We start from the raw sequence: 27,661 nt of genomic DNA on the forward strand, positions 1-27,661 counted from the left end.
CTCTGTCTCTTTTTGTTATGGCACCTGTTTTGCCTATATCTGTTTATATTCATATATTGGGGTTACAACAGTGATGCAATTCCTGGAAAATAAATGATTTAATAAATAGTTTGAAAAGAAGTTAGCCCCCCATGCTACATTTTTACCACAATGCCTGTCTTAGGGCATAGCACAATGGAGTAATAGCCTCGACAGTGTGGCCTAACACTGCTATATAGCCCTATTTACACTACAGTTAAAAAAAGGGCATGTAGAATTGGCTCAAATATGAAAAACAAGTATTTATGTATTTTTAATTGTTAGGGAATAATTTGCTTAGATATTCAACCTTTGACACAGTTCATCGTTTCTCCTTTCACAGTCTCTTTTCCCATGGCATAGGTCTACGGCCTTTGCTATTGCTGCTATCTCTCTTAAGGAGGGGCAGCTTGGGCGCATTGATGAGGCTATGACCGAGCACAAGCTGACATGAGATAGTTTATTGTTCAGGGCCATCTAGAGGCCCTTCTTTTCTCGAATGTAGGTTCCCTGGCGCACATTATTTTCTATGGACAACAGCTCTAGTTAGATTCAGGGTCCATATTTGTTTAGTCTCGCTGATGAAGAATGTTGATTATTACATTCCGAACTAGTTAAAACCTGGAACTACAGAAGAGTTCTTCAGAATTGGTTTGGCAACCTCGGTGTCCCCTTGTGGCACAGAACATGTCTTGTGAATTCTCTGGCCGAAGCTCCAAATAAACCATCAGTGTTTGCCATCAAAGTTCCATCTCTAGCCATGTCTCTCTGAGTTTCGTCTCCATTGCTTCAGAAGTTTCCATCACAAATTGGCGTTGTCGGCAGGATACCAAAACATCTACAGAACTGGTAAGTGATTTCAAATCCTCATTTGGACATTGCCTTACCAGAATCTGTGAATGACGGTATCATAAAATTACCTGTGAAATGAACTGCTGTTTTGTTTTGGCTAATGAACATCTGAGGCTTTCTAACGCCTAGAGCAGGGTTGTCCAAACTTTTTTCACTGTAAGGGCCACATACTAGTATTCGAAGGGCCGGGCCGCTCACTAGAGGTCAGGTTTACTGCCTCATAAGTGAAGTTATAAGTTAGCAAAATCAATCAAAAGTAGGCAAATTATGCTTGATACTTGAATCTGCTTTAAGAAAAAATAAACGGCCTACATCACAGCTCTCCATAGGGTTTCATTTAATTGGTTAGCAGCTCATCCCTTACAACAGGAGCCCCAGATTGATTATCATGAGAGGAAATAGGAAGGGTATATTTCAAGTTTGTTATGTATATAAGTTATTGGGCTTTTTTCTTATCGACTTAGATTTGTTAGAAAAAAATTTCAAATGTAATTGACTGAATTTATTGTAAATTGGGCTTATTAACACGTGAATACTACTGTGTAATATATGTTTACAGATATATTTAATAAGTACAATACAAGAAAAGCTCAAGTTTCATTTGTGGGCCGTATTCCATTATAGTTTTTTTATTTGCTGAGGGCCGATTCAAAATGTCCCACATTTGGCCCCCGGGCCGTAGTTTGGACACCCCTGGCCTAGAGGATCAGATGTCCTGGCTGATTTTCTCTTGTGTATCTGCTCGAGAAACCTCTGTATGACAAGCAATTTAAGATTTGTATTCACAAATCCCCGAATTGTAGCGGTTTCAGCGGCCAACATGAACAGTTTAGCCGAAGCAGTCCGAGATAGCCACACTATCGCCTTCTTGGCACAGCTCCAGCTGCTGAATATGGGGGGTGTGTGCAGACACCATTCCCGCTTCGGTTTAACTGGGGTGGTGCTAGCAGGGAGGGAGAAACGCACAGCCTGGGCCTAAAGCTTTTACTCACACCACCGCCATCTCTTTAAAGAGATGGTCTAAAAGCACAGTGCTGACTCGTCAGTGGCGGTTCTAGCTGATATGGTGCCCTGGGCGCTGCACCTCCCATCTCCCAGAACACGGGTTAAATAACTTATTTATAGAATTAGGCATCTCTAAGTTCAACTCCCAAACTGCCCTCTACAGTCTGACCTTCCTTGCCTTCTTTGATGCAAGTCATCAATCAAAAATTACACAAAGGACACAATTACCTTTGAGGTGTTTGCTAAATGAAGGTGACTAAATCAATAACGGTTATAGTGGTTGTTTATAAGGTTTTTATTGCAGGGCTACACATTATCGTTTCTGAAGTAAGACGGTTTGAAATGATTCCAATGTTAGTTGCTGAACTGACGACGAAACACAGGCAGCTAACAAGCAGCAATGGAGTTAAGGTTACTGGCATAATTTAATAACATGCTTAATATAGCCCAACTAAATAATTGAGATGTTACAGGTGCATAGATACCTTTATCTTTTGAGCGTTTTCTCTTCTACTTCTTTCCTTTTCTTTCTAAACTGGGCACCTGATGCCTTGTGCCTTTTTGTCTCCATCACCGTAGGTATTAATGTTCGACCCGAGAATCAATGCATAGCGTACCCCTCAACCCCCCAACACTGAAACTGCAGGTCAAGACTATACCAAGTTGCCGTAGTCAGTTTTGAAATAATTCTTAATGATGAAACACACCTGGTTCTATTCTCGCATGCCACTGTCCACCTGTGATCAATTAGCCTATATTTGTTATGTATGCACCTCTGTCGTTAACTAGTTCAGAGTGTAATGATCAACCCTAACCCTAAAGGTTCAACTTGAGCCCGATTTAAAACACACACACACACACACACACACACACACACACACACACACACACACACACACACACACACACACACACACACACACACACACACACACACTCACTCACTCTTTGGACATCCACATTGGAAATGGTTGCCTTCTTTGGAGTTATTAGTAATTCACGATTACTTATCAAATTAAATGGGGTAAATAAGATAAAATAAATAAATAACTTTGACTTGATAATTTTGTTCACAACATTAGACCTGTAGACCTAGTATAAGTGTGCATGTTTGGGTGTCTTAACGCTCCTGAAATGTACCTAATCTTGTTATCCTTTTCATTACAGAGCTGGGAAAATGGTGTATTGATTAGATTCTGATCCGTGCAAATCTAAATTTCTCATGATGATGGATTAGTGTTCAATTTTTTTCTCCAATAATTCGTTTTACAATTAGGCCAAAGGTAAAGAGCGACATTGATGACCTTGTGTCCCTTTTTGTTAGTACGTGGTTCCATTTTGTCTATGGCCTTGGACGACTTCACTAAAAAGTGACTGCCCTGCTAAAGTCCGGCTGAGTGCAGTCACAGAGATGCTATGGCTGCTCTACATGCAATGACATTAATGGTCTGGTCCGAGAATGGCCAACATTTCCTGCTCCCAGAGAGAATGACACTCCTCAAACTGCCGCTCCTCCTCCTCCAAAGACTCAGGAGGCACACGAACATTACAGCCGTTGATACTGTCTCACATGGATCTGCTCCCCCCCACTGAGCCATGAACTGAAAGCGTGACACCTGCTTTAAACACTTGGAAGCCCCCCTCTCACTTCAGCACCAACCTGGGGTCAGTCAGATGAGACTAACGGCTTCACTTAGGGCATTTTGGTTCATATACATGACTCTCATTACCACAGAGTGGGTTTTGTTTTTGTAAGGCTATTCATTCTGCTATGCAGAGGATGCCTGTATGTTGGCGAGCTGTTAAAAGCCCCTACTATTTTTTTGAATAGGCCTAATTTCAGGGGCCTCTGTAGACAATGCTTCCACCTGGTAAAATTAAAGGCTGCACAAAACTCAGGCTACAATACAACCATTCTGTTCTGCTCTAATGTTTTTTCAATTTATAGATTCTCATTCTACATAAAAACAATTAGCTTTTATTGTTTCCAATGATGATGTCATCTTAAGTGGAGGAATGCAAACCTGTTTTCAAATGTAGGGTTTTGATTTTGTTTGACATTTCTCAGTAGTGACACCCTCAGCCACCCAATATCATTCATGCTATGCCATGAGTAATAACTCAGATGTTAAGGGGGTGAAGCTTTTCCTCCCAAATCAGATATTGTTTTTTCACCAAATGTATCAATTTCCTGCATAATATTTGTTCCTCACAATTGTTTTTTGTAAGCTGCACAAAGGTGATACTGAGTCTTCTCGATTAATACATTATAAACTATACCATATTTAAATAGACTCCTAAGTTATTATTTCATATGTAATATATGTAAGAAAAGGGAGGGAAGAGTCAATTATATAAGGTAATCTATTTGTTTAAACCGATGTTTTATGGACAAGAACATTTATTTCTGGTAATTAATATTTGATCAAATGGTAAATGGTAAATTAATATAACATTTAGAATCATTGAGGAGGGGGCATATCCACAGGGACTAGCTCACCCTTAACTTACAATAGCATTTCTCTGCTATGGACTGATGAGTATATGATTCTTGCATGTTAAATGACTAACACAAACCTTCACCCCCCCAGCCCCCTGCAAGGAAGCACAAGGGCGAGATGAGAGGGGATTCTTCTCTTCACCTTTGTGATGAGAGGGGATTTTTCTCTTCACCTTTGTGATGAGAGGGGATTCTTCTCTTCACCTTTCTGATGAGAGGGGATTCTTCTCTTCACCTTTCTGATGAGAGGGGACTCTTCTCTTCACCTTTCTGTTCGGTGGGCTCAAGCAGACAACCCTGCAGGACGAGCGAGGGCTTCAGAGGCTTCTATAATACAAGGTTCCATGTTTCTTGGAGCAGTTTGATGTCTTCCCAACCTCTCCTATCACGGATAGCGTGAGGAATGCAGGCAGATTAGCCTCTGATTCACTGGAGGATTAATGCAGTGCTCATTGAATGGGCCACACAAAAGCAGAACAATATGGGGGGGTTGAAATATGACTTGAGCTTTGATGAAGAAGAGTTTGAGTCAATCACCTCAGTGCTAATCTACAGTATCAGGATGCCTTAACACACAGACACTCAGAACGGTGTCATAAAGGGAGGAGGAAACAAGTCAAAAAGACTGACGGACATGTTCTTCCAGCTCTCGTACAAAGATGAACTTTGAATTGAATGACCAGATGTTTACAGATGAACAATTAATGATTGTTTTTATATTTTTAATGACCAGACATGTCAAATAGTGGTGATAAATATATTTTTGGTAGATCAGAAAAATTTAAAATTAAATATTTTCAGATGATAAGGTATTGAATAATAAGGTATTTCTACTATTATCACAGATAATGTTAATATCCTTTATCGTCCAGCAATCAGACTTAACAACAATACTCTTTAATGTATTATCCAAAGTTCCATCTCTCCCCATGTCTCTCTGAGTTTCGTCTCCATTGCTTCAGAAGTTTCCATCACAGTAATTATAGTAAAAGCAGGTGTGTTCTATATCAAGTATTTATTTTAGGGAATAAAAAGCAATTTCTTCTGGAAATGTATTTGAAAGACATACTGTATAATCCTATTTAATGTTGGACACTGATTCCTAGAGAACTGGATTTTATACTGAGTTTTTCATTCACAAATCCAAATATGAAACCACTAGCATCCTCTGAGTGAATTTTAACAGCTGTCAGAAAAAAAAATCTTGCTCACCAATTTTCCTGCAAATGAAATGGTGTATTGACTTGTTTAATGTTTTATTTAAAGGTCACTGGAGTGGTGTTTACGCACTGGCTCTTTTTAAGTGGACTCAATTTATCATTAGTTCAGACACGCATCGAGTATTGACCTTGTGGCAGTTCATTTTGTTCATATATTGAACCCACTTAAGGTGAAATCAGCTGAGGCTCTTCAACCCAGCCATGAAGTTATACAGTATGGATCAACATAATTAATCATAATCCACATGAATCTCCTTCCAGATTGAACTCTGACTGAAATTGCATTTGGTCAATGTTTCGTTACACCTCAAAGACCTTGACCCTGGTGATTGTTAGTAGGGCCTTTTTTGAAATGACTGTTATGTTAAGCAGTTTATATGCTTCAGTGGTCACAAGTGGATATGAGAAAATCACACGTTAAAAACTGACCAGATCAAAGCAGTTTCATTTATAAAACGACTTCTGTTATTGGTGCAGAGTCAGATGTGGAGTGAGCATGAACTTCTGTCAACTTTTCATTTGAATAAATTAACAAAGCAACACAAGGTAACCCTATAAATAATTGGTGCCTTGATGAATCAAATGTTTTGAGTTTGAGAGGCAAATATCACCTCTTTAATGAAAATACAGTGTTGAAAGAACCATGGCTGTCTCTGTTGATCTGATTTGTGAATTTAGTAAAAGTGATGGTCAGAGTCTACTAATTAGACTGACATTCAGCTGCAAGTGTGTGTGAATGCCAAAGGTCAGGTAAAGAGCAAGATGCAAACTGCAGCCTTTCCACTAAACTTGCAACTTTAGCACCCCGAAGTGACGAAGAGGCTGTCTGTCTGATCAGCTCTAAATTAGCCGTGAGAATCAGCAGGTTCTCTGTCCTCAGAGGACTGATGGTGATCACAGCAGCATGCTGCAACTGGCCAAATGTCATGTTGCTTATTGTTAGGGGCCAGGGCCGGCCCTTAGAGCGTGGGGGGTTTGAGGGACCTGTGTGGAAAATTACTATATGTGTTGCTACAGGGAAGCATTGGTTGTCATCTCTGACATTGTGTGGATCCACATAATTTACACCAACATCACCCAACCTCTGTGAAATGATATCAGTGTGTATGAAACTTTTATTCATATCTTACACTGCACATTTTTTAAACTTTATTCTATATTTTAAAAATGTTATTTGTTATATTTGGGCTTTTAGTGTATTTAAATGTAACTTTATTGATCTATTTATCTGTATTATTGTTTTTTAAAGCACTTGGAATTGCCTTGGTGTTAAAAATGTGCTGTATAAATAAACTTGCCTTGTCTTATTAAAGGTGACAATAAAGTGTGTGTTGTGGCAGATTTTTTAATGGCTTGAATGCATTGTAATAGTCTGATGTATCTATTTGAAAACATTTCAAATATACTGATAGTGAAGTCATATCAACCAAAACTGCAACCTGCAAACCTTTAACAGAGGAAAGTCAAGTTAAATCTCAATGAATCATCTCCACTGAGAGTTTCAGCACTGATATATTTCTGCCTGTGTAATTAGGTAGCTGAGAAGACTGTTTTTCAGCCAACATTTGCATCTGCCCCGGGTTAAAGACAAATGGTGTGGTGCGTAAAATACGCACAGCCAGAGGCGCGGTCCAACGAGATCCTGACAATGACTAGTACATTTCGATTAATGCAGCTGGCTCAATGAAAAGTACGCAACATAAACACAGCCCACCCCGCACAGGAGAGCCTATAAAAGCAGGAAGCGTCTGAGCAATCCACACCAACAGGACACACTTTGACATTTGTGCCCTAGAGAACAGTTCGCCACTTCGCGCTGAGATGAGAGGGTTTACTCTGAATAATGTTTGCCAGTGTGGCTTATTTGCTTATCTCGTTTTCTTTTCTTTCATGACTTTTACCGTCGCTGTCAGTTTCGACCTGACTGAGCTAAGGAATAAAGTTGCTAAAATCAAAGTGAATCCAAGAGGGAATCTTTGGGCTACAGGTAAGAATCATCATCTATAACAACTATTGACCAATCAGTCATTTGTGTATAGAAATACATTAAATGTATGCATTTTAACATATTTTCCATGTGCAATACGTTACATCTTTTAACATGATCACATTATTTTTGCTCTAACAATGTTCATTTTGTCCCTAAAGGATTTCCACCTCGCCAAGTCTGACTTATTTTAATTCTTAATTATTTTGATTAATTCTATGTTAACGAGCGTCTTCTTTGATTTGACAGGTCATTTCATGGGGAAGAAGAGCGTGATGGATCCCCCCCTGCTGCCCTCAGTGGAGAGGCAGGGGGTTGATGCTCTGGAAGTCTCTCTGCCCGCTGAGCAGAGCACCCTCACGGAGCTTTTCCACCAGTTCCTGCGGGTGGCGGTGCAAGAACAGGTGGATACAAAAGAGAGAAGCACGAAAGATCCGGTGAGCACCACTACTTACCAGACGTTTTCTGGCGCACAAAATGACTAAGAATCTGAATTAAAACTGTTCCTCGTGTTCTCTGTTTCAGGAGGACGTGTTGATGAAGATTATAGAAAGCTACATCCAAAGCAGAAAGTGATACAGAGGATGTCAGGCTCGCATGAACACGGATCCGAGGTCACCTGGCCTCATGGGTTAAAATAAATACATTAGACACAGTTTACTGTCTCTTGCTCATCATGATTGTAATTACCTGTTACTGTCATACTGTTCGTGTGCCATCTGAAATGCACGTAAAGGTTTTTTTCCATTTATTTTGATGATGATATTTGACATTGTCTTGTCTTAAAAGTATTTATATTAAATAAAATAATTATTTGCACTGCTCTGAGTTTGATCTGCTGCAGAATCAGGTTTGATTCACTGAAATCCTATAAGCACATCATTACTTCATTATGGCACTGGGTTTCTGCTATTTGTTTATTGAAATATTGGTGATCAACAATGAACATTATAGAAAATATGTTATGGGATATATCCATGGTCTAAAAGCCTCTTCAATGAGAGCTTGTATCTCATTAAGGGCTGAACAAAAACATTACAAATTATATTTAATGGGTTAAAAAATACCAGAACACTGTTAAAATGACTGTTAAAACTTTTAAATGGAGTTTTCCAGCTTCTTTTTTTCTGGTACATGCGACCTTCACATCCCTTATTTATAGGCCCAACAACAACTCATTGTTCAGCATGAGTAAGATCGGTTTTAACACAAAATAACACTTACATAAATACAAATGTAGGCAGCTTATATCATTTTTTTAGATTCCTGAATACATGGAATCGATATCATCTTTTGTACCTCTCCTGTCCTTTGCATAAAGGGATGATCTGTTCTCTCGATCAATAGTGGTGAGGCGAGATGGACCAGTCCTTGCCTTCGGCTGATCCATTGTTCATTCTGGTATAGGCTTTTTTAATATCTCTCCCACAATGCGTTGTCTGATGCTTTACGTCAGCTTCAAGATGAGGAATATGTTCTTTGTTCAGAGTAGTGAGTGGTGGGCGGACACACAAACAGAGAGTACTGAGTTTTATAGTCTTGATTTCTATAACTCAACATATTTGGCCCTATAAATTACTCAATTGCCAGTTTATTATGTAGACTACAGTTTTATGTATAATAACATTTTTAATAAAACAACAACCAATCCATCCCTCATGGAGGTTAAACTGTTGCATTTCTGGACAAACCTTCAAGGCATTGATTTAACTTAGTCATCTTGGAGAACTGGTACTGTTGAACAGTATTGCATTGCTCTAGGAGCTTCTAAAATGTGTCCAACACTTTTGTTGATTACAACTTTTGAATATCATTAACTGAGTTCAGCACAGTCACCCAAAATCACCATAGTTGATTTCAATGTTGGTATTTCTAAAGTTCGCTCTCAATCTTGCACCTCACCAAATATGTAATTTAAGGCTTTGTGCAGAGTTTTTCACTTTGAATCGGAGTCAGTGGAGAAGAAAAGTTTTTTTTCTTTATAAATACACATCTTACGATACTGTTATTTCGCCACTTAAAAACGTTGAATTGCAGCAACTTTTGGTCGCAGAATATTGTACACAAATAGTTTAATATGCTAGAAAATTGTGTTCCCAGAAAAGAAAAAGCACTTAAACTTGCCTCCAAAGCTTTGATGAGGAGAGGGAAACTCTCCAGCATGGTCTTTGGTGTTACTTTTGGTCAAAATGTTCTTTTTTGATAATGAGTTTAATCTTTTCCTTGATCTTTGCAATGAAAATACTTTAAAAAAGCAAAAGTTAAGGATCACACTGACATAGATTATTATTTGTACTGCTATCACATACACAAGATGTACTACGTATTTGAGTACTGAAAGAAATGTCATCTTCAAATGCAATCATGTCTTTAATTAATTAACTTGAAATGTCAGGCAGCTGCATGATAATCTGTTGCATATGTGTTGATACAATAATTAGTTTGTGGGTGTGTGTGTGAATTAGTGAATACAACTATCCTCTTATGACTTAAAATTGCAGATCCAAACATGTTGCAGAGTGTAAATGGTTGAGGATGATGATGACTTCTCACACTTTGACTGTGTCACAGATCTCCCTTGACGTACGCTTCTTCACTCCTGGGGAAATGAGCGATTCAATTCAGCAGCTCTGTGCTTTCTGTTTACCTTGAATGTTCCCTATTGCGCAAATAAACGCTCTGTTCTTTTAAGACGCTTAGATTTATCCTGTAATCCCTCTTTCTGTCGACCTACACAATATATGCATTTTACAATTCACAGGCATGGTGATGCTTGGCAAAGGTAAACATTTAATTTTAAATACCAGGAAAATGAAATGTTATTCCTGCATATTCTTTAGTTTTTTTCTTTTTGGTAGGAATGAATCATTTTCATTTATTCCCTATAAATAAATCTGTATCGGTAAGACATTGGTGGATAAAGATAAGAAGAGTAGAAGGACTTTTTGAGGCAGTGAGTTGAGAATTCCAAGAGAAAGTTCTTGTAAAAAACATTTCACTAAACATTGACTTGTATCCATCAACAATATAAACAGCTGATCATTCAAGAGGACACTTTCATTCATTTTAAGGTAATATTTATCTTGTGGGAATCAGTATTATCAATGCTGGTGCTCAATGAAAAGAACCCACAGCGACGATGACACTGGACAGCTTATTTCCTCATCTTGAATTGGCCATCTGGCATTTTGGCGATAGCTGCAATATCCTCCAAATAATGGTCTGTTATCATGAACTGCTCCCGTGTGACACATTTACTACAGAGCGCCCTGGACAGAGATCTGGAACCCTCCCCCCCCAAAAGAAAAAAATGAAATAAATCATATAGCATGATTTACAATGATTTGTTTTTACAAGGGGTTTCTTGGACATGTCTTGTCTTTCATTAATCAAAGCATTGCTTGTAAATGTGGTTCATATGTCCTGTGAGGGCATTTTAATTTGAGAACAGCAGAACAGACAGTAGGACATCCCTCTGTTTATCATTCAAGTATATCCTGTCAATGCAAATTATATTCAAATAAGTGTCATGTTTTGACATGTAAAAGATAAGATAAATGTGTAAAAACAACCAAGCCCTTTTGTTATTTGGGTAGATGTAGCCATACTTTGTCACAACATTAACCATCAGTGGTTCATTTTGTATATATGACTCAAAGTCGTCTAATCCTTTGAAACTGTTTCTATCCTGCCTTTGTTTCCCTGCATATGTGCTTGTTTCTTTGTTTACTAATACTATGTTTTAATAATGACTTGATGTATAGCCAACAGGTGAAATTGATGCATAATTCAGAGAGTGGATGTATGTTGTGTCAACGTTGTAGCTTTAGCATTTACTTGAGGTGCTCGGGCTTAACAGCAAAAGCTGACAGTGACAAAGGTTGCAAGCTTTGACTCAATAAAAACCAAAGCTTTGGGCACCAGTTCAAATCATTATTTATTGACTGCCCCAAAGGTGCTAATTTTCAATTGAGCAATTTATCACAACCTCATACGAGAGACACAGGTCCCATAGAGTTAACTATAGAAAGCAGGGTCAAATGTGCCCCTTACATTCTTTCATTTTTGTGTGGTTGCAATGCAATGCCATATTATTACTATTTCTGTTTTTAATTAACGTGATGGTTATGTGCTTTTACCAACTGACCACACTTGATACATCATCCTCTTACACATTGCATGCCAGTGAAAACGAGCGATGCTACACTGCCACCCTCTGGTAAAGAACATTATGTCTTATCTGATGCTGCCTGTCTGTGTCCTTAATAGGTGTGTGTTGTGAGGGGGTGAAATTATGCTGTAAATAATCAAATTTCAAACAAACCATGAACCAGCCTCAGCAAAAGCTGCAACTCTTCTTAGACCAAGTTAACTGTGGAAAACAACAACACTAAACTCATAGATATGACAGAAAACACTGAATAAGGGTGATAGCACCGCATATAATCAAGCAACTTAAACAAATAAAATAATAATAATATTCTGTGGTGAACCAGTAAAGCTAAAGTAAATATTAATGTGTCATATTAACTATTTGTTTAATGCATATTTTCTGTACCACTCTAAGGTCTTGATGGCCTTGTATGTGATTAACTATACTACAACAATCCCATTTGGGAACAATTTAGTATATGTTAAACTTATTTTATGTTGTAGCCTACAGCATAACTTAATGGTGGATGTGTAGAAAAGCATAAAGCACTGATATGCCTTGGACTTCTGTTGTACATAAACACACACTAAAATACTAATGACCTTTAAAAACACAAGCTGCACTATTCACAATGAATGTAATGTATAATGCTAAATGTTAAATAATGTTCAAATGTCCTCCATCACACTTTGTTTTGAATGGTGATGTCATCAGACCATGTGACCTTTTTGTCTTTGCGACTATTTCATTGGTCGAGCAGGAAATAATCTGTAAAGTGGGGCAGGACCATCGAAGCCATTTTATTAATATAACAGCAAAGGTGCAGGTGCATCACTAAATATATTTTTTATAGTTAGTTTTTTTTAAAGCTCAAGTTACCATGGGGCAGTGTGGAATTACGTCATCCAAAACCGTCTTGGTTTTTCTTAATCTCATATTTTGGGTAAGAAAATGATGGATGTTTGAACAAAGTGCAGCATCCTCAGTGAGGCCATGGATGGAGAGCATTAGCGAGCTAGCAAACTGCGCCAGAGATGCGCTGCAGTGTACAGTTTAGCGTCAGTCCAGCTGCTTTTTGAGCCAAAATATCCACGGAAAAAGTGTCACTAGCATTTTCTGTGAGGGGCTCTAATTGGAGAGGGTTTTGTGCAGTAGATAGCTACACAGTGTGTCGGTAGCTGCCGCCCACAAATTGAAGCTATGACGTGATGCAGCAGAGAGTTAATCTGCTGTCTGAGATATTGATTGCAATATGTAGTTTTATATCCAGAGTTGGATTAAGATATGCGTCAATGTTGAAAACGGGAAGGATAAATGGAGGTGTAAAAAAAAGGTGTGATATATATTTTAAAAAGGAACACGTTAAACTATCTCCCAGGAGGAATACATAATCAACAAGCGGCCCAGGCCACATTGCACCAGTCTCTTTACATGTTTTGTATGTGTTTGCTGTTCTTATTCTTCACTATATAAATAGTAGTTTATAAGAAATATTGCATAATATGCAATTTAAGGAGTTTTTGTTATCACCTGCCTTTTATACCTTACTCTCATTGTCTTGAAATTAGCTTTAATGCAATGACCATAGTTACATACAGCATTGCAAAAACAAAAGGCTGTACCATGTTTACAATGCAAGTTTTTGAATCTAAGCAAGAGATGTTGTTCAAAATCCAACACTTTACAACAATACTTTAACATTATTTGAGCTTTTGTCCAAAGCTACGTACAAAGAAAGAATTCCTCCATGTGCGTACAACCTAAAAAATATACAATGCATCAACTTAAATACATAAACTTCTGCAAACATGCTGAACTGCTTCAATTGCTACACAATAGGAGATAGCTAAAGGGCCCAGGTGCAGTCTGAGCAGATTCATTTTCAGTCTGCAATAGATCTGTTTCATTTTTATGCATGTATGTTTATGTATGCACCAACAACACCAAGACAAATTCCTCGTATGTGTATTACTTGGTAATAAACTCTGATTCTGGTTTCTGATTCTGAAGATGTGTAGAGTTTCGGCTGTCCTAATGATAATGTGGAGCATAGTTGACAGGCTGGTTTGTATAGTGTATCCATGTCTTAGATGTAGGATGGTACCAGTGTCTTGGATCTGGTTCAAGCATCCAACAAAATACACTATGATACACTAGCTAATGCAGTGTTGTCTTATAATGAAAGAAAAACAAACAATCACAAACAAATTCTGAATACAAATATATATAGTCAAACAATCAAATCCAATTGTCATGTGAGACCCATAGAACAAAATAAGAAAAATGGGGGGACTCAGATAAAAAAGGAGAAGCTAGATTTTGAAGTACTTATTCCTCTCACCGTGTCTCTGTTTCTCTCTGCAGGCTGCAGCCGGTATTTTGTGCTACATTGGAGCCTATGTGTTCATCACATATGACGACTATGACCACTTCTTTGAAGATGTGTACACTTTGATTCCTGCTATCATAATAATAGCCGTCGGGACTCTGCTCTTCATCATCGGCTTGATTGGCTGCTGCGCAACAATACGTGAAAGCTCCTGTGGTCTGGCAACTGTGAGTGTTCACTGCTTTGAACTGCACCCCTTAAAATATACTGAGTGCCGGGGGAAAATACACAATCAACCTATCGAATACAAAAAAGTTACGATTTTAGATTGTTTTTTTGGTATAATCGCCCTAAAAGCAATGTCAAATATTCATTTGACTTCTGATTCACCTTCCTAATGAAACTCCTAACTATGTGTCTTTATTGTCATTTCAGTTTGCTGCCATTCTCCTGCTGGTATTTGTAACAGAGTGTGTGGTGGTGGTGCTTGGCTACATATACAGGGCGAAGGTAAACACTGTCTCGTTGGAAAACAGAAGTATTTTATTCAATTGAAATAAAAGTGTTTTTCTGTTTGCAGCACTTCAGATGTTGTTAAAGTTCAGAATTTACCTCTATACTTTATATTGATATTGTATGTTGTGTGTCTGCTACTTGTCCCCAGTGAGAGATGAGATAAATATAGATGGAAACATTAAGCAAAACTCAATATTGTTACATCTTGTTTTTGTTAACAAACCAGATTTTCTAGGCTTAATTAATGTTTCGCCGCTCTCATGTTTACAAATCCCTTCGGTTAATAGTGTTGCCTTAGGGCCTACATTTTAAATTAGTTTTATATTAATGTGACAAACTGTGCCTTGGAGAAAACAAAGGGAAATTGCAGTCACTGAGCAGGGGCAGTAACCACTGCTGTGCCTCTGTTTCAGGTTGAAAATCAGGTCAATCACTCCATCCAGAAGGTTTACAACGAATACAACGGCACCAACACTGATGCTCCCAGCCGTGCTATTGACTATGTGCAGAGGCAGGTGAGAAGAAAAGCCTGTTGTGAAAAAAAAAAGTCAGATACAAATTCAAATGATAACGGTCATTTTGACATATTGACTAATTTGAGCTGAATAAGATTGTAATTTTATGCATTTTTAAGCGTGTATGTTTTGATGTTTGCATGTTTCAGAACGTGAAATAAATGAGTGTTCCTAATCAACTCCTGACTGTTTTATCCCCCCTTTATTCTTCTCTATTCTCCTGTTAGCTTCACTGCTGCGGCATTCATAACTACTCTGACTGGAGGAACACACACTGGTTTAAAGAATCTAAGAACAACAGCGTCCCGGTCAGCTGCTGTCTGCCCAGCATCACTAACTGTACTGGCACTCTCACTCGACCAGCAGATCTCTACCAAGAGGTACGAATTAGGGGCTTAAGTTCAGGGCTTTACTAGCTAAAACCACAAAACACACCTTAAAGATTCTCTCTAGTCAAAATGGGATTTCCTTATTTTTCCTGGAGTATACCTCCATGCTGCTCAACCTAGCGCCAGCAGCAGAGGTTGTGGTGAGGCCAGATTTAACATTTGTAAATGCGAAAGAAACATTAGATTTATTTCCAGCACAATTTAATGAATAATGGGTATTTTCTTCTGTGGCTGAAACATAAAAGGTATTGACATTATTGCCTAGTACTTTTTTGTTGTAAGAAATATTGCTATGCACTTTATGCAGTCTTTTAATATCATTTATTTTCTGCCGCAGGGTTGTGAAGCTCTCGTTGTGAAGAAGTTAAAGGAGATCATGATGTATGTCATATGGGCTTCACTCACTTTCGCATCTATACAGGTAAGCAGGACAAGAGTCACCTGAAATCCCTTATTTTAAGGTGAATACAAAGGTGAACATTGAAATACATAACCAAATATGTATGAACTTGTACCATTGTCTGATAGCTGATGTTGCGTATGTTGCTTGTGGGGGAAATGTGATGGTAATCCTAGAGTAAGTAAAGACCAAAGCCAGTATGTGTACTTCGCTGTTACGGTAATTCATTCTCAACAAACACCTACCTCCCTGCAAAAGAAAACACATACACATCTTATTCTATGATTGTATTTAAATTAAATTATGTATTGGCCGCATAATTAACTCCGAAGTTATCTCTATCAGCACAAACTGAGCTTACAGTAGCCCTGACCTAATTGAGTCAAAGGATATTGACTATGTTCAACAGCTCAGCATGGTCACTGCTGACCAGGAAACTAAAACAGCATGGCCGATCACTTAATATTACACTCAAACATACTCATTAAAGCACAACATGCATGCTGTATGTGCGCATGGATTATTGTTTTTCACATTATTTGCTTACGCTGTGTGATTTCACTGTGTGAATAGCTGATCATTAGTTTTTTTTTTACATTTCTGAATTATTTTCCTGTCATGTTGGAGGGCATAAGGATTCAAACTAACATATTTTCTCTTGTTTTCTTGCCGTCTGCCTGCAGATGCTGGGCATGCTCTGTGCCTGCGTGGTGCTGTGCAGGAGGAGTCATGACCCAGCGTACGAGCTGCTGGTCACCACCAACAGCTATGCATGAGCCAACCACGCACTCAATAAATCAACAGGAGCATCACCGGACATGTCCACAGTAGATTTTAGCTGTAGTAGTTTAAGCTCATACACACACTTCGCACAATTCATGATAAAGTAGCCAACACTGATGATGTGGTTTGGGTGGGTGTGGCACTTCAAGGGGAATCCAATTATTTATCGACATGCTTTGTATGTTACTGTTACTTTAAATGTTATTTTTTCTCTCCTTACTAATACTGACTACATAAGCCAGAGTTTTATATGGCTAATTGACACAATTGATGTTGTTGCAGATTTAGTTTCATTTTTAGTTGTGGCTTGAAAAAATGTGGGCTTATCCCCATTGAAAATGATGTAAGTAAATTTGAGCACATTTGTTTATTTCACTCAGTGTGGGATTGTATGGAATTATTTCATTGTGTGCTGGAGCACTACATACATCTCATAATAGTAATTGGAAAATCTATGCTAAAAATATAATGTACACCTTTCCTAAGAATTTAGTTTGACCAGACTTTGTGAAGTTGGAAAATGTTTGTTTTTTACCATGGCATCAGACAGTGTTTTATCTCAATCTTAAAATGTTGTTTGAAGAGCAGTTCTGCGTTAGTATTCACAAATATTCAGTTTATTAACAATGTACTTTCTGTTTTGATGTATTGAATATTTTCTGAATAAGACTTCAATCACGAGGCATTGCGAATACATGAATTGTGAATTAACCTTTTTTTCTCCAGTGCTATTAGTAGGAGTATTTTCGGTGTTACCTGATGACTGTATGAATAGATTGTTACAGATAATTCCTTCTTTTTAGTTTGTTAGACATAAACCTGCTACAAAGAATTATGACACATTTATCTTCTACATTTGTGTATTGTGCACCTTTTAAATATTTTTGAGCGGTTAATAAGTTGACCCCTTGGCTTAATATCTAGCTAGTGTCGCAGAACAATCATCATACAAATTGTGTAAATACTGGAGGCTGGACGAGCCAGGGACAAATAAACTCATACATTTCAACTTGACTGTTTAATTGTCATCATTCCATACCCATGGTTTAACATTGAAGTGAATATATTGCCATTTAAACCATAACCACAGGTAATGATTTGATAATTCAACAGTCACATATAGCCTATGTTTTGACAAAAGCTTTGAAGGTTACGTTACAGATGTGAAACAAGTTTTCAATAATTACAGCACTGTAACCCTCAAAGTACTTTCCATATCTTTAAAACACAAAGCAAAACACATTGAAAGAATACCACATTTAGACCCAGAGAGATAAAACCAAACAAGGTGCACAGCCCCATCTGCTGGCTGCAAACAATTATGTTTTAGTGGCAGGCTACTGAGCAATTTAGACAGTACAAATATCTGGATAAAGCTTGACATATAACACAAATACAAATTGGAAATCAACAATACGCATGCGCAAAAGAAAAGCGGGTGGCATAATTTGAAGCCAGGTGGGTCTTCTTGATTTCCTTTTGCCCTACTGCGATTTTGATTGGCTGTTTGCAAACTACTGTTGTTTTCATCGATATGTAGGCTTAGCAGAAGTTGTATTTCATGTAAAAAAGTTGAGGAACTGTGGTGAACCATGTGGAATGTCTTTTAATTTAAGGCACACACTGGAAGCCTTATATCCCGGTAATAATATTATTAAGAAAGATACGTTTTCCAGGAGGAATCCCTAATGTTAAGTGCAAGCTTGTCAGATAAGAGCTAGCAACATGGCCATGAGGCTTTCAGGCTTCTTTGCGGATGACGATGACCACTACCCAAATGGACAGAGTGAGGAGAACAGGTAGGTGCTCAGTCGGATTATCACCTGTGTTTATCTGTAAATGTAAATGTGATGTTGTGCATTCTGTCAAAGTGTTTCATCTTCATGTTTTGCACCCGTCCAAGTTGTTGTTGTTGGCCCACCACTTTTTTCTTCTATTAACGCCATAGACCACAATATGCACTTGACGTCATTTATTTGTAATTCACATGCATCAAATAGAAATATGAAATTAAAGGTGGGGTAGGTAAGTTTGAGAAACCGGCTCGAGATACACTTTTTGTTATATTCCATGGAATGCTCTTAACATCCCGATAGCAATGAATATTTTAAGTGCTTTGACAAAAAATCCATTAAAAATTGTCATCTGTGGAAGCCGTAGTAGCCTACTGTAAAAAGCATGACCAATCATTTTAGCCGGCCCGGCTAAAGTAACTGGATGGCCTACCTGCCTGTCAGCCTTCCATCTGTGCACAAATTTATCTCGTGCCCTCATTGGTCATGTGCGCGTTCGTGTGTGTTGGAGGAGGGGCTCTGTAAGGAAGTGGGAGATTTTTTCCGGCTGTGTATTTTCAAATTCGAGCGCACTCGAGCTGGTTTCTCCAAAATGACCTACCCCACCTTTAATTGATCTTTATTTACATAATTTGAAAATGACCGCAGCTCAGATTGTTGATCCAAGAATATAAAACAATGGTCTTATTGCATGTTAGAGTTTGGTTCGCATTGGCACAATAATAGTTTTTTTCCTTTTGGCAACTAGTTGTTGTTTGTGCTTCAGACTCACGTTGAAAATATGACACAGAGCAATGTCTTTCGAAGCTAAAAAGGTTTCATACAAGATTGCAACACCTGATTTTATGACACGCACTGTGCACAGTATTGGAGAGCATAAAGACCTGGATCAACAGCACATGAGGTATCATGGTTACAATGTTGTATACTCTTATGTTTACAAATCCCTTCGGTTAATAAGGGATCTTAAATAAAGATCCTAATCTTAAATAAATAATAGTTACACTCATCAGTCAAGACATCTTCAGAGCTGAGCAAGGGATTGCGGTCTACTACCTACAAAATGATGCTACAGTATAGGTGTTAAGTTAATGTTCAGCAAGTGACAAGAACAGTATTTTGGACATCGGTGCTAATTTAGGAAGCTTTGTATGTGTGTCGGTGTGTGTCTGTTGTTGTGTCTATTTTCATGCTTTTTGACGTTGCAAAAGTGTTTTGCTGTGACACTGTATGTTTGGTTGTAATTGACCTGTGTGTGTTTGGCTGCATGCTCTTGTTTGTGTTTGTTTGTTTGTGTGTTTTGGGTTCAGCTTTTGCCCAGATAGTTTCCTGGCACCAGTCCAGTCTTCCCGTTCTTCTCTGCTGTCCACCAGCCATCTTCTCCTTGTTCCAACACTCGGATCAGTTCCCCTCTACTGACAGACAATTCATCCTCTTCCTGATCGATGAATATAGACAAAGATGACAAATAGTTAAAAAGGATGACACCATCAAGCATAGAGCTATGAATTCTCATACCTTAATACCTACATCTTTTTAGCATATTGTCCAATCAAAGTAATGTTACTCTGCTATTGACAGTTTTGGTTTCATGTCAAGCTACGGCTAAGCATTGTAAATAACATTTATATTGTGTTTATAGTAATCACCTTTGCTACATATTCATGAAGCGCAATGTAGCATGTGTCGTCATCAGCTGGGACTGTTGGCAACGATGCTGCACCCAGGAGGCCTGGCAGCTCTGCATATCCTCCGTCTGATTCCACAGCTGAAGTCAGAGGGAAAGAAAGCAATAGCAAATTAAATGCATTACTTATTTAGGTATTAAAACTTGACATAAACAATACATTGCATTCTCTGCATCCATAGAGTGTATAGCGCTTTGAAAGCACATGCAATAGGTTCAATACGACGAAGGAAAGGGAAATGTTTTCATGCCTTTCATACTTTTTCACATTTTATTTCATATGTATCTATATTCCACTATAAGAGCACAAGTTGGCTAAAATCTTCTTTACTCATGGTGCGAGATAGATATAACAAGTGAATTCAGTACTTACCCCCACCGAAAGGTGCCGGTGCTGAATGTGGGTTTTCAAGATTGTCGAACCTGATGTTCACAGAACTCCCGAGCAGAGGATCAGAGCACCTGAGGGATTGAGGTGAGGGGAGATATTAAGGATAAAGACACAAATGGGTTTATAGAAAGGGTTAAGGTTGAGTAAAGATGAAGACAGCATGTTCTTTCTGCCACAACCTGGAAGTATTCATGCTTTATACCAGTAACAATGCTAGCTCAAATGGGGATATTGTCAGACCTCATCATCATGTCTTCTTCTCCTCCTGCGAAGTGAGCTTGGCCATTGCTGTCTCCTGACTTCTGTGTCTGGTAGTAGCTTTCAAACAATATGGGCTCTGTTCAAGGAAAAGAGAAGTTGCTCATTTAAGTGAATTTGTAATGGCATTCTTTTTCACTTCTCTCCCTGAGTTTGTCGGTTCCTCCGAAAGGGAAGAACAATCTAAAAGTGTTGTGGCCTCTTACCTGGAGGCCGCGTTCCGGTGCTTCTCATCCCTATGAAGTAGTTGTTGTCTGTGGTGATGTCGCACGACTCCAGTAGCTTCCTCACCTCCTCGTAAAACTGATTTTAAAACGAGAACAAAAATAATGGAGGAAGAAACTTGGCTTGTACAAAAGATGCTTTTGCTAAATCATTCATCGATGGATGGCATTTTGTGCCGTTTGCTCTCTTAAAGAAGTGAAACCCCTTCTGCAAGGTTTGTAGTATATACAGAAACATCGTTATTGTGAGGCCAATGTGTTTCAGCTTGTGGCTTTCATTAGGGTGTCAAAGAAAGGTTTTCACTTCTTCATGCACCTTGGAAGTAGGTGAACATTTTGCCAGAAACCCGCACTCTGACCTTGCTTCAAAGAGAGAGTTTACATATTTACTGCTTACATTGGGCCTGTACTCATCTATATGCTAACATGTTAACATTTAGCTGGTATAATGTTTTCACCATGTTCACCAGTTTATGTTAGCCTTGAGCAATACCACTTCATGGTTAAGATTCAGGTTTGGTGGGCAAGCTATTATAATGTGCACTAAGAACATGCTAATGCCGCTAAATGGATAACTTGCCAGACATATATAATTTGCACACAAGCCTGTACTAAAACAAGCATTGAAGTGAGACTCTCACTCTAAGCTGATCCTTGAAGGTTAAGTCATGTCTGTGGTCATTTAAAAAAAATAAAGAGCTTACCTCATCATCTTTGACACACTGCATGGAGAAGTGATTGCAGTGGTCCCAGAGAGCACACCTGAGCATGCTGATGCGATCTCCTTCCAGCTGCTGGAACACCTGAGAGACATATACACACCACATACTGTATATCCACTTGACCATTTCCAGGTTCATCATATCAGTAACTTAGTCAGATTATTTTCTTACTCTTCGTTTCCCTCACCTTAAATGTTTTTATGCTGCATTGCTGCACACTTTGCAGTATCCTCTAAATGTATTAGGGATCGATATGTGCCACCTGTTTGCAATGCACCTTGAAAAAGCTAACAGTACTTAAGTCGGTAATCTCGGTATGATGAAGTGTGTTACTGCGTGGTTGTGGGTTTGTTCTATATTTAGCCCTATGCCAGAAAGTGTGTTTCCTCGTCTGTGAATAGTCTAGTTTGTGTGGTTATTCAGACAGCAATGCATGTCATGTTTTTTTTTTATCCAAAGTCGCTTTGGATAAAAGCGTCTAACAAGTGAAATGTAATGTAATGTAAGAAAATAGTCCATACCTCACATGTGCTTTTGTGTGTTTCCTCCGAGTCCTGGCGAACACTCTCTAGCTGAACAATATTGGTTGAGTAAAGTTTCTCTGTGAGAGATTAGTTAATACGGAAACAAACACAAAATATAAAATCAGTAGCAGTACAGAAACAAGTAATGAAACAGTCTAATTCAGATGTGTGCAGTTGTAAATAGATATTCTAGAGATCTGACTTGTTTCTGAGTCATACTGTACCTGCTTCCTTGGCCGCCTGTCTGCATTGTTTGGCTCTCTGACGTCCCTGCGAAACATTTGTTAGAAAAGAAGCAGCATGCATGACCATTGTGACAATATCATCCCAAATTGCGAGACTTCATCACATTAAAACATCATCATCATCATCATAACGGTTAACAGCCAAGACATGTTGGACTTTTTGGAATGGTCACCACACTTCCTTAATAAACATAAAGATGGTCAGGGACGTTGGCGCTATGTTGAATGTACTTTAAAGGAGATGGCGGATGTCAAAGTAGCACATGTATTTTAGTTCCTCTTATTTTGTCACTGTGCATAAGTGCATAACAGTCCCTCCGCTAATGTTGACTTGTTACCAACAGGAAACATTACTTTATAGTACGATATTTCATTTAGTTTATGCACCTTTTCTGAGTTCTTGGATGCAACGGTTATCTTCTCAGCCCCGTGTTCTGCCTCGTCTGCCTCTCTGCATCTCACTTCGTAGGTCTTCTTAGACTGAGAGCGACAGAAACACAAACCACAGAGTTGCCCAAAGGACAGGAAGTGCTGTTTGCTGTTAATGCTGCTAATAGCTATGTGTGTTAGGCCCTTTTAGGCTGTTTTCTTACCTCCATGGTCCTCTTGTATATAGCAACCTTTTTCTTCTGAACCTTCTCCATGATGCTTTGAAACTACCAGGGGAAACAGAAGTGTCAAAATCAAACAATTTCAAGTTTTGATATCCACTGTTCTTAACATGCAGTAGAAATCTAAAACAAAATAATATTATTTCTAACATGATCTTAATACTGGTTGCTTCCTGTAGGTGTTATCCTTATTTGCATTTACTGCTCAATGCATTGTTTGGCCATTACTTAGCTTTGCAAATATGTATTACCTTTTTGAAAGGGGTTTAACTGACCATAGAATACAATCTGCAGATGGACAGAGTTGGCTATCAAACCTCACATTACGTTTATCTGGCCAATGAAAGCTCACCTCTTTATTTGTGTGCAATAAGTAAGTTGTTAAGCAACAGAAAGTTCCCTGTACCTTCTTCCTCTGCTCTTTCTGCCGTTCTCTGAATGTCTCAATCTTTTTCACCTCCTCTTTTAATAAATCAGATAGTTGGATGTGAAAGGTACCGATGTTCTCGATTTCTGCAGCCAAAAACAGCAAAATGTATCCATTTAATTTTATACACAAAGAGGAACAATGGCAGCAGTATTTTGAACTTTGTGACTTGCTTTGTCGAAGACTGGACAAACTTACGTGTTTTTAATATTTCAAAGGATGCTCTCAAGGTGCTGGAAAAAAAGTAAATTCATGATTAGATATAATTTCAGTTATATAGTAGTTTATAGTTTGTTTAATTGTCACCTCATAGATTAATCTGTTCTAAAACAGGCACCTGACATGATAGAGAACAGGAAACTCCCTACTGATACTGACCAACTGTACACTGAAGCGGGTTGCTGCAGTAGGTGACACATACACACATACACACACATACACCCTGTTTCTTTTTTTGACACAAAAAGTGTGTTTCCTCTAAAAGAGCATGAGTCAAAGATGACTTGAGTTGACTTTTTTGTAGCGTCTGTTGCAGGTCAGTTTCAAGCAGCATTTTCTTGCGGTTACAAAAAACAATCACAATCTCTTGCAAAACAACTATTTGTGGCCCTTTTGCAACATTTCAAGTGTACAATCTGTGTGCACAGTACATCAACTAATGTTGTAATAGCCATCAGAATCTGAATTCAGCCCATTACCTGATCTCTGTGTTGCCTCCTGCTTTGCGAGCAATGGTCACCAGGTCCTTCCCATACTTCTCCTCTGCTAGTGCCCTGTGGAGTATCAACAGTCAGTCACATCATTACTTATGTTATTAACATTAGTTGTAAAACTGAACTTTTTTTAATAGTTCTGTCCTAAATTAAGAGAAGCAGTAACTGTATTTTGTCTTATAGATGCTATCAACCTTTGGAGGCTGAAGATCATCATTTAACAACAAGGAAAAGTTGTTTGTGTTATCTGATCCTTCGTTAGTTTTGGTTTTGATTTGAGGTTTTTTATCTGTATAAAACTAATATTATCACTTAATATATCGTGCTAAATATTTTTGTCCCACATACAAAGGCCTGTACATTCTTTCTGCACCACGAATACACAAAGTTGTCTAACAAACCAACAAATGTTAATCTGTTGTAGTACAAATTAGCAGTGGGATGTTGGTTATCTTGTAGTAATAAAAAGACAGCAGTGGTCTCAATTCTTCACAGGCAAGTGGTCAGGGTTAAGGCCTTTTGGTTTCAGCTGCTGAAATACAGACTGAATGCTACCTCATCTTTAAGAGCTCCTCCATGTCTTTGCACATTTCTCTTCCATCTCGTAACCTTTGGATCACAGTGTCATACCCGGCATGACAAGTGAAATCAGACCCCTGTATGGAGAAGACATTGTTAGGGAAATTCTGCAGTGAACAGCATTGCTCAACAACTGTTGCAACACATCCTTAAGTCAATCCTGGACTCACTATGTGGTAAAAATGCAGAACTAGCACATGGCAAAAATAGTTTTATGTGACATGGCAACATGCCTACTTTATGAAACAGACCCTTTGAGCAGAACTCAACAAAGACATTTTATGTATCAACTCTAAATATTTGGCTAATTAAGGACTACTGGTACAAGTTAAAATATAGTTTATGTACATGATAATATAGAAGGAGTCTGCATGGCAATGTACCGTAAACATGTTATGTTTTGGAGGTACGTGCGTACCGTATAATTCAATTTTAGTATACTTGCCATTTGAATTTCAACCAAGATAACCTTGAGATAGAATATTGCTTGACTGAAGATACAAATGATGTTTCACTTATACAAGGACAAGTTCAGTTAACCACAAGAGCACACAAATAGACTTACCCAGAACGCATCTTTATACAGCAAAGGGGGCATCGTCCTTGAGCTGAACACAGTAGATTTCCTCAGTGTGAACTTCTTCTAGACAAATTCTCTCTGGAGTTGATCTCTCACAATTAAAATAATGCTGTTGAAGGTTGAGGGATACTCAAACTGTGTTTAAGACTTCGAGTGTCCTGAGAGTCAGTGAGTCATTTTGAATGAGGAAGAGATTCTGCCCCATGATGTCACTGACCACAGTCAGCTCAGCCTGTGAGAGGCAGCTTCTCTTTCACTATCAGTTGCTGAAGACTCAATGTCTGCTTTCAAGTTTATGTTAGGGTCTGTCAAACATAGGCAGCATAAATCATCTGCTTAAGTATGTCAGTGGTTGAAATGTGTTGGCAGCATTCTATTAGTAGTTTGGCCATTGCCACACTAACACTCATACAGTATGGTGTCAGTCACAGTGAGTAATACTGGGCTGATGGCTGAAGGCTGAAAGAGAGAGATTAGCAGTGACACCTAAAGTGTTCGTGTTGATGTTTCATTTTGTATTATTCAAATTAGTATACAATTTGTACACAATTTGTACAATATAAAATATTGTACAAATACACATTAACATAATATGCATATTTGAGACTTGCATGTATAAAGCATGTATTATATGAACATTTATATACAATCTGAATATTTAAGTGATATTTAGAATGTATTTAACCCATGCTAGTATTAGGAGTAGTGGGCAGCTACCATACAGCACTATGGGGGTCTGGTGGTAAGCTCAAGGGCATCTTGGCTCTTACCGAGAGGTACCATGTTACCAGGCCGTCTTCCTTACTTCCCCATTTGGGGACTCAAACACCTGATTCCCAAGCCAAGTCTCTACAAACTGAGCTATTGTCACCCTAAATGTTATAACATTACATTTAGCTGACACTTTTATCTAAAGTGACTGACAATAAGTACTTTCCACCATCAAGATAGAAACTCAGAGCAGCAAGAATCCTTAAAGGATCCTTATTATACTGTTTTTCATCAATATATTATAGGTCTCAGATATATAGAAAACATGTCTCTGAAGTGTTTGGCTCGAAACACCAAACAGATCATTGTAGCATCCCATAAACCCCTCTGTTTCAGCCCTGTTTCAAAAGTGCTGATTCTCTGTCTGTTACTTTAGATGAAAATAAGGAGCCACTCCCCACGCCCCTCAGAGAGATATTTGGTTAAAAAGAACACAATGGTGCTCTAGGAGGAGATTCAGGTGATAAGGTGGTGGGGGAGGGTTACCTCTGTTGGTGATTGGCTAATGGTTACACAAGCCAAAGAAAATCGTTATGACATCATAAAGTGGCCACAATCTGATCAGCTCATTTTCAGACAGGTTTTTATATAAATGGATCAGGACAAAAAGTGAGCGAATCTTTTTTCCTGAAACTTTCAGAATCTCTTTACACAGAGGGGACACATGTTGATGTATAAAAGACATGAAAAAGTGGATTTTGCATAATAGGTGACCTTTAAAGGTGGGGTAGGTAATTTTAGAGAAACCAGCTCGAGTGTGCTAGAATTTGAAAATACACAACCGGAGAAAATCTGCCACTTCCTTATAGAGCCCTTCCTCCAACACACACGAACGCGCACATGACCAATGAGGTCTAAAATGATTGGGCGTGCTTTTTACAGTACTACGGCTTCCACAGGTGACATTTTTTTATGGATTTTTTGTCAAAGCACTTAAGATATTCATTGCTATCGGGATGTTAAGAGCATTCCATGGAATATAACAAAAAGTGTATCTGGAGCCGGTTTCTCAAACTTACCTACCCCACCTTTAAGGTACCAGCTTTTAATAATACAAACCATTTTTTATAATTCATTGTATTCTTACAGAACCTCAAAGTTGGCTACATAAATGAAATTATGAACTATAATGGTCCATAGTTAATCAATCTGAGTAATAAATCCTCTATTTTTTACAATGTCATGTCAAACATTTCAAGCCACTGTTGTGTTGTATGTCCCTGTTGTGACCACTAGGGGGAGACACAGACCTTTCTAAAACTATATTGCACAAACCCAGTAGTTAAGTGTTACATGGGATCAGACCCTCTCATCACACAGAGCCAGCACCTCTTAAATGTCCACGGGAGGTTTGACATAAAATCCGAAATCTTTCAATCCAGTTCAGATGAATACAAATCTGTGCCTCGGGCATCTCTCCGGGAAAACATGGAGACACGTGAATGAGCACATAGAAGCTTATTATTGAT

General features: G+C 38.4%; 3 protein-coding genes across 3 annotated transcripts; 2 read left to right on the forward strand and 1 right to left on the reverse strand.

The window, feature by feature from the left end:
- The first annotated feature begins 7,372 nt into the window (after nt 1–7,372).
- Nucleotides 7,373–8,401, forward strand: nmbb (neuromedin Bb). The gene is made up of 3 exons (XM_034116721.1): nt 7,373–7,582; nt 7,832–8,019; nt 8,108–8,401. Exons 1-3 carry the CDS (start codon nt 7,417–7,419, stop codon nt 8,156–8,158), a joined length of 405 nt encoding a protein of 134 aa, XP_033972612.1. The 5' UTR covers nt 7,373–7,416; the 3' UTR covers nt 8,159–8,401.
- A 4,146-nt stretch (nt 8,402–12,547) lies between these two features.
- LOC117471604 (tetraspanin-3-like) lies at nt 12,548–17,679 on the forward strand. Its single transcript, XM_034116720.1, has 7 exons — nt 12,548–12,678; nt 14,100–14,291; nt 14,500–14,574; nt 14,994–15,095; nt 15,323–15,475; nt 15,822–15,905; nt 16,568–17,679. The coding sequence occupies exons 1-7, from the start codon at nt 12,616–12,618 to the stop codon at nt 16,658–16,660; spliced, it is 762 nt and encodes a 253-aa protein (XP_033972611.1). The 5' UTR covers nt 12,548–12,615; the 3' UTR covers nt 16,661–17,679.
- Nucleotides 17,680–18,624: 945 nt separating this feature from the next.
- On the reverse strand, nt 18,625–25,620 carry LOC117471603 (proline-serine-threonine phosphatase-interacting protein 1-like). Its single transcript, XM_034116719.1, has 15 exons — nt 25,407–25,620; nt 24,818–24,918; nt 24,248–24,322; nt 23,748–23,782; nt 23,529–23,635; nt 23,105–23,167; nt 22,899–22,991; nt 22,491–22,536; nt 22,264–22,343; nt 21,725–21,823; nt 21,003–21,099; nt 20,779–20,875; nt 20,521–20,609; nt 20,110–20,228; nt 18,625–19,898 (listed from the first exon to the last, which is right to left on the reverse strand). The coding sequence occupies exons 1-15, from the start codon at nt 25,437–25,439 to the stop codon at nt 19,767–19,769; spliced, it is 1,266 nt and encodes a 421-aa protein (XP_033972610.1). The 5' UTR covers nt 25,440–25,620; the 3' UTR covers nt 18,625–19,766.
- Nucleotides 25,621–27,661: the final 2,041 nt, after the last annotated feature.

Source organism: Trematomus bernacchii, unplaced genomic scaffold (genome assembly GCF_902827165.1).
Source record: "Trematomus bernacchii unplaced genomic scaffold, fTreBer1.1, whole genome shotgun sequence".
Taxonomy (NCBI): domain Eukaryota; kingdom Metazoa; phylum Chordata; class Actinopteri; order Perciformes; family Nototheniidae; genus Trematomus; species Trematomus bernacchii.

Bases quoted from the DNA above. Each gene is read 5' to 3' on its own strand.
- nmbb (XM_034116721.1), top strand. From the start codon at position 7,417: ATGAGAGGGTTTACTCTGAATAATGTTTGCCAGTGTGGCTTATTTGCT. The intron at 7,583-7,831 runs GTAAGAATCATC...TTGATTTGACAG, and splicing joins AGGGAATCTTTGGGCTACAG to GTCATTTCATGGGGAAGAAG. The intron at 8,020-8,107 runs GTGAGCACCACT...TCTCTGTTTCAG, and splicing joins AGAGAAGCACGAAAGATCCG to GAGGACGTGTTGATGAAGAT.
- LOC117471604 (XM_034116720.1), top strand. From the start codon at position 12,616: ATGGGGCAGTGTGGAATTACGTCATCCAAAACCGTCTTGGTTTTTCTT. The intron at 14,575-14,993 runs GTAAACACTGTC...CCTCTGTTTCAG, and splicing joins GCTACATATACAGGGCGAAG to GTTGAAAATCAGGTCAATCA. The intron at 15,096-15,322 runs GTGAGAAGAAAA...TTCTCCTGTTAG, and splicing joins TTGACTATGTGCAGAGGCAG to CTTCACTGCTGCGGCATTCA.
- LOC117471603 (XM_034116719.1), bottom strand. From the start codon at position 25,439: ATGCCCCCTTTGCTGTATAAAGATGCGTTCTGG. The intron at 23,636-23,747 runs GTAAGTTTGTCC...TTTTGGCTGCAG, and splicing joins CTTTGAAATATTAAAAACAC to AAATCGAGAACATCGGTACC. The intron at 22,992-23,104 runs GTAAGAAAACAG...TGTCGCTCTCAG, and splicing joins TATACAAGAGGACCATGGAG to TCTAAGAAGACCTACGAAGT.